The 12,293-nt window shown below is 40.3% G+C and overlaps 1 protein-coding gene across 20 annotated transcripts in view; it reads right to left on the bottom strand.

Moving 5' to 3' along the window:
* The window catches only part of AUTS2 (activator of transcription and developmental regulator AUTS2), a 1,182,725-nt gene that overhangs the window by 870,669 nt on the left and 299,763 nt on the right, over positions 1-12,293 (bottom strand). For all 20 annotated transcript variants that reach the window (XM_519135.8, XM_003318491.6, XM_003318492.7 and 17 more), the window contains one exon: positions 12,059-12,271. In XM_519135.8, the coding sequence (XP_519135.4) occupies positions 12,059-12,271 (213 nt within the window). The remainder of the gene's footprint in view (positions 1-12,058; positions 12,272-12,293) is intronic.

The following is a 12,293-nucleotide window of genomic DNA, read 5'->3' as shown; positions in this document are numbered from 1 at the left end:
AAGCTCCTCTCTGCCTTGCTCATACTCCAGTTGTCTGCTGTACCTCATTCTTCCTAGGCATGGGACATGAACTCGAGACCTGTTGAATGGCAGCACTGATGAGCTGTAACACAAACAGGGCTGAAACACACTTTCCCCCCTGCTCGCCACATTGCAGTTAATGAGAAGGAGAGAAGAGCTGCGGCCCTTTAGGGAGCCCAGACCTAGGGGCTCCCTGAGGCAGGGCTGTGACACCCTCTTTGGGGCTCTGTGGTTCCTGGTATCTCCAAGCTTCTGGGTGCCACCTTGTTGCCCTCATCCAGACAGGGGTGCCCACAGTGGAAGCCACATGCAGTACATCTTGTCCAGCCACAGCCTTGCATGGAGCCAGCACCTGTTCTGGTGCCTGGGGCTGCCCACCCTGCCGCAGCAGCAGGCATGCCTGGCTGTGAGCAGTGGCCATACCCCAGGCTCACTCACTGATAATGGCTTGGCTGTAGCCCCACCCAAATCTCATCTTGAATTGTAACTCCCAGAATTCCCACATGTCGTGGGAGGAACCCAGTGGGAGGTAAATGAATCATGGGGGTCTTTCCCATGCTGTTCTCGTGATAATGAGTAACTCTCAAGAGATCTGATGGTTTTAAAAACAGGAGTTTCAGGCCAGGTGCGGTGGCTCACGCCTGTAATCCCAGCACTTTGAGAGGCCGAGGCGGGCGGATCACGAGGTCAGGAGTTCAAGACTAGCCTGGTCAACAAAGTGAAACCCTGCCTCTACTAAAAATACAAAAATTCGCTGGGCGTGGTGGCAGGTGCCTGTAGTCCCAGCTACTTGGTAGGCTGAGGCAGGAGGATCGCTTAAACCAGGAGGCAGAGGTTGCAGTGAGCTGAGATCACACCACTACACTCCAACCTGGGTGACACAGCAAGACTCTGTCTCAAAGAAATAAAAAATAAAATAATAAAATAAAAACAGGTGTTTCCCTGCACAAATGCTCTATTTGCCTGACACCATCCACGTAAGATGTGACCTGCTCCTCATTGCCTTCTGCCATGATTGTGAGGCCTCCCCAGCCATGTGGAAGTGTAAGTCCATTAAACCTCTTTTTTTATAAATTGCCCAGTCTTGGGTATGTGTTTATTGGCAGCGTGAAAAAGAACTAATATACTCACCCACACACCCCTTGCCACTCTACGCCTGGCTCGCCCTTGGCAGGTGTGGGATCTGGGCCAGTAGCATGAGCCAAGTGCAGCCTGCTGGGCCAACTGGGCAGAACAAGCCCAGTGCCCAGTGAGCATGAGCAATACTCAGACAGAAGGTACCCCTGCCACAGAGGATTCCAGCTGGCAAGACGACATCCCAAGGATCCCATGACACCAATATATTCCCCTTCAAAAACATCCATATAATCACATCCCCTCAACACCTTTCCCTATCCTTCCTACTGCCGTGTTTATCTGAGAAATACAGATTCAGAATTAAGTAGAGAGAGGTAGGGGACAGGTAATGATAAATTATGCAAGTGGGCTGCTGAAGTTTCACAAAGTACCATGCAACCTTCCAGCAGTGCACACCAGGCCCACTACCACCCAGCTTTGTATTTCAAAACTGCTTTTCTCATCATCATTTCTTAGGAAAATTTGATGATAGTATTTTTTAAAATCAAAAGTCATTATTAATAATCTTTCTCATATGATAATTTCATTAGCAACTATTCGGTAGATTATTTTGCACTAATCTCCAGGAAAATAGCATTTTTGGCCTCATAGCAATATATAAAAAAAGAATGCTACCTACTGTTGACAAACCTCAGGCAATTGTTAAATCCTAAGAATAGGTTTTGCTACTTAAACAAAAATTCTTATGAGAATTTTTATTCTGTTTGGCTTTAGAAAGGAAAATATTTCTTTTTGAATTTGTGGAATCAAAATCGTAAATTCAATTATATTTTTATTAAACTGAAGCTTTGCTGGTAATGAAGAAAATAACAAATGGCCTTTAGTCTCCACTGATATGGGCAATATTTTCAGATTTCTTTCACACTTGACCCCCAGTACCAAATATCACCAACTTTTGTAATTTGAAGGGTTCAAAAAATGTATAAACCTTAAGAGCTCATCATCATTGTCTACAGATGGGAAAAAACAAGAAATTAGAACTTTAAAAAAATGAAAAATAAAAAACTCCGGTTAGCATCTTTATAAACAGCTATTATTTGAGTGGGCCAGTGGGCCTAAGGAGAAAATACTAGAATACAATTATTCTATCAGGTCCATTCTAGTAAACACCTAGAAAAAGTAGCTATTTTGAAAACATCATTTTTTGTTATATAATGTCTACATCATCTGGCAGAAACATTTCTTTCTTGCCAATACATTTTGGAAGATAACTCAGTTAGTAAATGTACAGAACAAAAATATGATCCAATTATTGATAAAATTAATTTCCGCAAGATATGTTGTTACAATTTTACGATTCTTCCCAAGTTTTGCTAACAATATTGCAATTTTTAATTGAAAAAAAAAATAAGTACAGTTTATTTAAAAATATGGCTCCTGCAGCACCTGTACTGGAGTCACTGAAGGAACTCCAGTTCCTTGTTGCCACACCCTGACCCCCACCCAACGGACTATGCCAAGGTGATTACCTGGGAATCTGCATTTTAACAAAAGATCCACAGTTGCTCTGACATAGGGGTTCAAAGACCACCCTTTGAGAAACATTATTCTGTATGTTCCCTACTCAGAATATGTAGCTAATTGCTTCTCCATCTAATTATAGCCAATCTCAGCCTCTCAGAACCATCACCAGCAATTAGGACCTGTCCAGGTTTGTACTACATGATTTCAAGATGTATGAGCAAACACTTCCTGAGCAAATGCAGGTGCAAACAGTGATTACAGAATGACCTGCTACATCAGCGTCACTGCAGGCAGGCACAAAGGAGAAGTGGCAGCTTCTGCAGAGCTGTGATCAATGAATGCAGGTATAATGTTCCAGAAGGCCACATGGCACAGCTCATCAGGCCTCCTGAGAGACATAAGGTGGTCCCCCACAGGACTTGCCCACATTTGTGAGCTATTTTGGTTTCTGCTCCTGTGTGTGTCTTTGTGAGCACTGGTGTGAGGATGCACACCCCTAGGTGTAAAAAGCCCCAGAGTAAATAACAAAGTTATATCTGCCTGATATAAAATCATCAACACTTGCATCAATAGGCAATGCTCCAGAGTTCATTTAGAATATCAAGACAGGTTCTTTTAAACATCATTAGGACCCAGCAGCAACTCAAATGCATTAAAACAGCTGGGTTCCTGTGGCAAAGCAGGTCTAATGGGACTGAGGGTTAAGTACAGCAAGGGGTGTGTCTCCTCACCCCAAGCCTCGGGGGCTCTCTAAGAGCAAAGAGTGATAGTAGTGAAAGCGTATAATTCAGCACGGTTTTGTCCCAGATAGTATTCACTGAAATGTTCAAGGGAAAACTAAAAAAATGCAGTTATATTGTATCTATATTCATATTTAATTAAAAAGAGAGTTAACAGCACTTCCAAGAGGGAGGTCATTCCTTGTTCAGCACAAGATTTCTGTGCAAAGCTATGGGCAATAAAACAATTCAACATATAAACATTTACAAAAGCTACCATTTCAGTAATGCTACTAATGCTTTAGCAAACAACTCTGAAGATAAGAAACAAATCACAATCCTGCAGCTGGGGGCAGCCATAAGAGAATCAAGATCATCAACCACTGTCAAAGTCCAATAAAATCCACCCTCTCTCTTCCTTCTCTTGTTTGCCTCTGGGCTCCAACTGCCTTTAACAGAGTTGTATCATATGAAAACGTTTACAAGAAACAAAGTTATATGTAAGAACTTGAATATGATACAGTTGGCCCTCTGTATCCATGGATCCAACCAATGGCAGACCAAAAATGTGGCCTACAATGGTTGCTTATATACTGAACATGCACAGGCTCTTTTTCTTGTAATTATTGCCTAAACAATGCAATATAATAACAAATTGCATAGCTTTTACACTGTACTAGGTATTATAAATAATTTAGAGATGATTTAAAGTTTGTGAGAGGATGTGTGTTGGTTACATAAAAATACTATAACATTTTATTTAAGGAACTTGAACATCCACAGCTTTTAGTATCCATGGGGAGTCCTGGAAAGAATCCTCCTTGGATACGGAAGGAAAAATGTATCCCAAAGTTCAAGAGAACAAATAACCATTTACTCCTGCATAGTAACTTTATGAAGAGCTAAAGGAAGAAAGGAGGATGAAGTCCTATGATAAACTCACAGAGAACACTACAAGATGTCAGCAGATTTTACATAAGAACCTCACACAGTTGTATACATTTAAAGAGAACTACACAAAGGTAAGACATGAGCAGGCAGCTGGGATTGCCAAGCATTCCCCTAGGTTGGTTTCCAGACAAATAGGTGTTTTGTGTGGTTTTCTTTTTTGGAGACAGGACCTCGCTCTGTTGCCCAGGCTGGGGTGCAGTTGCGCGAACATGGCTCACTGCAGCCTTAACTTCCTGGGCCCTTGCAATCCTCCCACTTCAGCATCCCAAGAAACTGGGACAACAGGCATGCGTCACCATGCCCAGCTAATTTTTTTATTTCTCTAGAGACAAGGTCTCATCATATTGCCCAGGCTGGTCTTGAATTCCTGTGCTCAAAGCAATCCTCCCACCTTAGCCTCCCAAAGTGCTGAGATTACAGGCGTGAACCACAGCACCCATACCAATAACTGTATGTTTGACCCTTTGGGCAAGGTGTGACATTCAGCTCTGCCTATGTATATACATAACTGAATCTCCAAATGCACCTTTGGCTTTTACAGTCTTAGAAAATGAATTACAAATTGGGCATGAAGACATCCAACAGTTCTCAAGCAACATTTACCACACAGAATTGCCTGCGTCTGCCTGTCTTAAAGCCCACCCACAATTTCATTTTCAATTAACAGCTCCTCGAAAGGCAGTAATGAAAGCAGTTGCTAAAGAGCATTCAGATGTCACTGAAAGACTGCAAACCCAAACTGTAAATAGCACATTGTGAGTCGCCTGTCACCACCATCAACTCCCACGGGAATCACGCAGCATGTGGCTATCACAACCATCTGCTCAGTTCCCCACCACCACCATTGCAAACCACACAGACACCCATCTCCTCCCACTTCCCACTCATTACCTGTCATGTACAGACTTGTGTGGATACAAGATTGCTGTGAACAGAGATTAGAATGCAGAATGTACAGAGGCTTATTTCATGTTCTTTAGCTGAGATCTGGCCACATGCAGATAACTTTATATCATCACAAGAGGGAAAAATGTAAAATTTAATCAGCACAAAAATACACAGTTTCAAATAAAGAAAGGGAGTTCTGTCCTACCCTCATCAACTACCAAAAGTGTACTGGCTAGGCCTTATTAAAGGAAAGATGTGCTCCCTCATTCTTCAATCGCTGACATTGTAGAAATTTATGGGAGCCAGAGTTGAGAATCACTCCTGTCACTTTATCTTTCTTAACTCCTCTATCAATATATGGGATTTAAATGGCCCTTAATAAAGTTCTGCATGCACAAATACACATATAAAATTTTCTTACTTTGGGAAATATAAAAGGTCACTGTTTTATGGAACGACTCCTATAGGTATCAGGATCACCCAAGCTGAATTATGGCCCATTCTTTTCATTGCAGTTCCTTTTCCCATTCAGCTTATTTTCTCTCTGCCGGTTTTATTTTATGAGGTGGTAGTTAATGTGCTGTGTTGGTTAATTTAGGGTATCAACTTGACTGGATTAAAGAATACCTAGAGAACTGGTACAGCATTACCTTTGGGTGTGTTTGTGAGGGTGTTTCCAGAGGAGATTGGCATGTGAGTCTGAGTGAACTAAGTAGGGAAGGATCTGCCCTCCATGTGGGCAGGCACCATGCAATCAGCCGGGTGTCCAGATAAAACAAAAACAGAGGAAAGGCGAAATGGTCTCTCTCTCTCTCCTAGAGCTGGGATATAATTTCCTGCCCTTGATCATCTAAACTCTAGGCTCTCTAGGCTTTGGACTTGAGGACTACCCCAGTCTCAGGCCTTCAGACTTGGTCTGAGCCATACTGTGAATCCCAGGGTCTCCATCTTGCAGAGGGCTTGTTATGGGACCTCTCAGCCCCCATAATCATGTGAACAAATTCCCCGAATGAATCCCCTCTTATCTACCCACATATATATTCTACTGGTACTTGCTCTCCAGAGAATCCTAATACATATGCTATGTCCTTTTCATAGTCAATTTTTACTAAATTTTTATTTAAAATTACAAATGTCATTTAGGATAAAATTATTACTGGCCATAACATTCCAAAGATGTATCTCACTGAAGTTAAGTGATGTTTATGCTCACTATTCCCAACATTCAGGGCTCACAGCAACAAAGTATAGACTCAAAAGACACAAAATGAAAAACACCAATAAACCTGTTTCCAAATGCTCAAGATAAAACAAAAGCAAAACACCTTTCATATAACTCATTATTATATTAGTGTCAGGTTTACCAATCCCAGTTACAAACCAATACTTCCAATACAATACGTGAGTAATTCCTGAACACAGACAAGCCTAGATTGGGGTTCTTCAATTACCTGATGTTAAAACTAGCATCTCACTCTTATTCAAGTCAATCAATATTCCAAAGAGAGATCATAAGCCAATCTTTTATTCCCTCCATCTTTCCTTACAGTTTTTCTTATTTCTATACTTTAGGCAAGGGGAAAAAGTAGTATGCAACTTAAATTCATAAAAAGGAAAAAAATATAAAGAATTTTATTTGATACCTTAGCTTGTAACCTTCACATGACTACAAAATTTTTCAAAAGCAAATGAAATCCCAATTAACATGTTAAACTTGAAATTTTGAAGTATGAGGTAGAAACGGTTTAACTGACATTCTTAATACTAGTTCAAGGTACCAGCAGACATCTAAATATTATAACAAAAGTATGTATGAAAGAGCACATAGCAAAGTTCATGTCTTTTCATTATGACAGTAAAATCCCAAATTACATTAGTGTCTCAAATGCTCTGATTTCCAGAAACCTGTAGGCTCTAGAGTCAAGCTGGATAAATACCTGTGTGATTTTTGGCCTAGATTTCCATCCAAAACTAATTAGCAGATCTTCAGAAATGAGACTTGAACTGGATCCGTTTAATCAAAGTTTTCCATTATAAATCCTCCTTTGCAAGTTAATTTCTACTAGTAACAAATTTAGAGAAAGCTCTTCAGACAAAAGCAGTAAGTCTAAGTCGTGCTGAAATAAGGGACCAGCCTCTGGTAGCAAACACTCTCAACAGGAAAGAGCATGGGCTGGGATAGACTGTTCCATCAGGACAGGTGGGAAGAGAGGGTGGCTCAGTCACCTGGGCTCTTAAGTCTATAGCACCACTATCACTTACTCCAAGGAAGACCAAGGTACAATGTCAATACATGAAGCAGATGCAACCATGCAGAGTTCTAGTAATCACTCTAATTTTAAATGCCTGGCACTGGGATGGATCCCTCTTCTTCCTAGAAAGCAGTAGACACTTTTGGTGTCTACAGTTTACAATGTCAACTACAAATCTCCCACCATACTGGATTTTCAGAGAGAGAAGAGCAAATTTTTATTCCTAAAAAGAAATACCTACCCAGATCAACTTGTATAAAGATTTTTAAACCACATAAGACATTCCCACATAAGCCATCCTTACCAGCAAGATTAGAGTCTACTAACAGGCTCTTGAAATATTCACAAATTCCTCCATTTTCCTCTAAAATGATGTTCTCCTGTGACTAAAGCAATCTCAACAGGTTGCCTCTTTCTTTAGGAAATTCTGCCCTAAGATGAATGGCTTTTTGGCACCTAAAATTCAGTTAAGGAGGGAGACCACAGGATTTATTTTGATGATTCATCTTGGTGTCTGTTAGAAGAGTTCATATAACCTAAAAATGCCTTCTAGCTCACTTAAGCCTATTTCCTCTGGCTCAGTTGATACTACAGAGAAAGGACAGACTAATGGACTAAATGGAGATTTAGAAATCCAGTCAGAGCCAAATCTGAGAGTTCTCTGAATGCTCATCAACTTTTCATCATTGGTATTCTATTTTTAAAACCCTTTTGCTCTCTGTGTGTTTTAAACTACAAAGTCCTAAATTTTTAAAGAATTCTCCATGGTCTAGAAGTCAGATATACTGAAATTAAACTCAATGCCCTGGGAAGGGTTAAGTTTTCCCAAAGTGCTTCTCAGGAAGTTATAATTTGGCTTATCGGTTTAGCGACACCTGACTTCCTTGTGTTCCTGAGTGGTTTCACTGTGACTTGGTCTCCCAATTACAGAATAAAGCTCCTTAAGGAGAGGACCTGTGCAACCTCTTTTGCTTTTCCCACCCCCAAATCTCCATTGAGAAAAAAAAAGTACCATGTCCTTGTAAGTAAATGATAAAACTTTTTTTACATCATGTCTAAGTGCTTACATCATGAACAAATAGTTCATTTACAGAGGTCAGAAAGACATGCGCTATTTTGTATAAGAGTTGTATAAGAGGTAATTTATTGATTTCTTCATAATTTTAACCCCTTTGGGAAGTAAGAAACGTATTCAAATTTCTCATATCAAAAAGTGCAACCATTTGCCAAGACAGGTGCCACCTCAGCATCTTCTAAGGCAGTATGTATTTATACTTAAAAACATAATCCAACAAATTAAGTGTCAGTTTAAAAGCTTTCTTTTGGTAGTATGGAAAAACATCACAAGAACTTGGGTTTTACAACCAGGCAAGTGAAAGAATAAGCAGTTTGGTTTTAGAACTACACATCTTTCCTATAAAAGTATTATAATTGCACCCTCCGAGTAAAAAGATCAGTTGCCTTCAACGGAGTCTCAGAAAAAAAAATCCTATTATTTCCTCTCTACTAAGGAGTAACATCTTCCCATAATTACAGGAAAGCTGTGCATTAAGTTGTCTGCTCAGGAAGTACCATTTCCTAATAAGATGCAAACCTAATTCATTCTAACCAAGTCAGAAATAAAGACTAAGTTCTCGCCTCTTCCCTATTTCATCTGTAGTTCTCAATAACAGGCACTAAATGACAATCCATTAATGTAGAAATGCTCCTCAAAGCTCACTCTCATCTCAAGGTCCCCTCCCAGCTAAGATGGTCAGATTCAGTTTCTTTACCTGATAAGAGGCAAACGCAGGTGATAAAGTAATTGTGATACTTACAGGCATCTAGGATGATAGGAAAGCAATCACGAGTATTCTTCAGACAAGCTTTTTGAACATCTACTATGGTCATTAAACACTCATGTGTCACCTTTTACCAATGATCACATAACAGATGGCAGTTGTCTGGGCTGACACACAATGGACCACTCCCCTCCCTCCTACTATAAATGCATCTTACCCTTCTCCTTTAAATGTCTTCATATTACATGAAAACAAAATTTTAAAGAAAAAAAACATTAAAAATAAATAAATGTCTTCACAGAGCCTATCAGTTACAGACTGACTCCAAAACAGCATTACCTTCAGACCTACAGACTCCTTTACAGACCTTTATGACACTGTATTTGTGTTATTCATAAATTTAAAAAACTATGGGACCCAGAGGGAGGAGCCTAAGAAACATTCAAGTCCAAGCCCTTCATTTTCCAGATGGGCTGTTACCAGATGGTGACTTGTTTGGGATTTCATAATAGCACAAGTGATTCTAAGAATATTAAAAATGAGAAGTATTATGGCCTTATCTCAATTATCACCTTCTGCATTCCTTCTTACTAGAAATATAACACTTGATTGGATAACATATTTTGGCATCAACACTGAAGGTAAGAAAATACTCCTTGTTTTTAAAAGTTTTACATAGGGCCAAAGATACAATTCATGCTTTCCTTCTCCATGATTCATAAAGAGTCAAAATACTTGCTTTTCAAATATGTTACCTAAAACAAAGATAGCTTTGATTTCAAATACCATTAGTACAAGAGAGTTGGCCATTAAGACCAAAAGCTACTCAAATTTAAGATGTGTTACGTCTTAGTCTTCTTTTCCGATCATAAAACTCTGTCACCAGAGGACCTTGAAAGTCTCGAAGAAGTAGAAAGAAATACAAAGAATAATTCTGAGGACACAGAATAGAAAAGTCAGATCACATCTAGAAGAAAAAGATTCAAGGATGAGGATCCGCAGCTTGGTGTTAACTCAGAGTAAGAAGGCTTCCTTCTTACCCTGCTGGGGCGCGGGCCTGAGGGAGAGGGGGGTGGTTACATTGCAATCTCTCTCCACTGAGATTAATTACTTTTCTCACATATCTCACACAGAGAGGCATGAGTTAGGAATCACAAATACCACAGGAACATCACCTTTTATAGAACTTAGGCTTTCCTCCCTCTCCCCAACTTCCTATCAAGAAAAAAATAAACAAAACTTCATCTAAATATGGAAAACAGACCAAACCACGGAACTAGAGATATCTGGGTCTAAACCCTGGCTCCTTCCCTCATTGACAAGGCCTCAGACAAGTCACTTTATCTCTTTGAGCCCTCGTTTCCATAGCTGTTAAGTAACCATGATATTACCTACTAGGCAGGGTTGTTGTACAAATTATAGGTTATACTATAAAAACTCCCTCACTGAATGTAGCATGGTATGCATTAGGTAAATGTTAATAATTACTATTATAACTCCAGTCTGGCGTTTCAGGACACAAGTGTACCTTTGGAAACACTGTGCTGGTGGTCAGATTTAGGCATTACCTTGGAAGCCTTCTGGGTCCATCTGAAACCCATCACCCCAGATGTTTTACCAGGATTATATGCTTCACTATGTATAAGGCAGAATTCTGACACCAAACTGCCCACTACATCATATTGAGGCTTTTGATCTTTCCAATCTTTTAACTAAAAACCATCACCCAAATACACTCTTGATTCTTTGTAAGAGTGACTTCCAACCAGGCTGTTTTCAAATAGGAAACTTTCTAAAACTACAAATGTCATTAGGTCCTAAAGAGGGGCCAGAATTTAGGTTTAGTAGCTCTCATTATATGATTCTCAAGATCTGTGTGGTTTGGGAACCATTGTTTTGTTTGATCCCAGATCTCCCTGCCTCTGCAGAGAAACATCTGCAAACCAAAAATTACCTATTCCACCTCTAATTAGCAGCATCTGCTCTGTAAACCACAATTCCTTCCTCTGCTTTCTTCAGTGATAGTCAATCCTACCCAATGGTCCTGCCAAAAATAAATAAAACACACCCAGGACACAGGTAACTAACTTGACAGGCACTGAAGCCTCTGGATTTGTGCAGAAAAACTGCTATAAACAGCTTCATATCTCATTATTAATCCATCTCATGTGGGGATTTCCACAGGCAGAAAGGCTTCCCAAATGCCAAGAGCCATACTTTCTTGTGGATCACTGAAACCTAATTATTAACAGGCCAGTAAGCCTCATTATCAGACGTTCATACAATCACCAGATCACAAAGATAGTCTTGAATTATAGCCTATGGAGAACAACTAAGACACCAAAAGGCAAATTCATTTCTTTGCCATTGCCCTCCCAGATGCCACAATATCTGAGCTTCCCCAGAAAATATAAATCTTAGCAAGGCATTTCTCACACACAGGCAATCATTTTAGCACCTTAGAACCACGAGATGCACAATGTATGTGATGAAATCCACCTGTTCCATTTATCCTAATTGCAAAGATCTCTCCCCTGCAAGCCAGTCCATCTTGACAACTGTTAAGACAGGTCTGCCCTAAATACCAGTACCACTTAGCATCAAGCTTTGTTGCATAAAGCACATCTGACTGAAAGGGCACCATGCTGAAGTTTCAAATCCTCATAGAAAGCCCTGAGATTGGGTTTTAGATTCTTTTAAAGGCACGCACACAGCTTTGTTGGACAACCACTTCAGCATCCCACCAAGGATATCTTCTCCACCTGTTACGAAAAACCACAGTGGAGGAAGCACCTAAGGAAGGGATTTTGCCGCCACAGGAAAGAGTGAACCCAAGCTTCCTCACCTGTCTGAGTGCCTTTGGCATTTTCTTTCTCTTCCCAAGGTGCTGGCAGAGATTGCGGTCATTTTCTCGATCTGAGCTGTAGTGGTGTGGGTGGCTGAGTCTGCTCTTCTTTGAATGAAAGGACAAGCCATTGGTAAGTGCTTCTCGTTTCTTCTTGGTCAGGGGCGTCTGGCGTTTCTCCACACGTTCCTGAGGCTTAAGTGCTACATCTTTCTGTAGAAAAGAAGAGAAGGAA

Source organism: Pan troglodytes, chromosome 6 (assembly GCF_028858775.2).
Source record: "Pan troglodytes isolate AG18354 chromosome 6, NHGRI_mPanTro3-v2.0_pri, whole genome shotgun sequence".
NCBI classification, from domain to species: domain Eukaryota; kingdom Metazoa; phylum Chordata; class Mammalia; order Primates; family Hominidae; genus Pan; species Pan troglodytes.
This window is presented reverse-complemented; position numbering and strand designations above follow the sequence as displayed.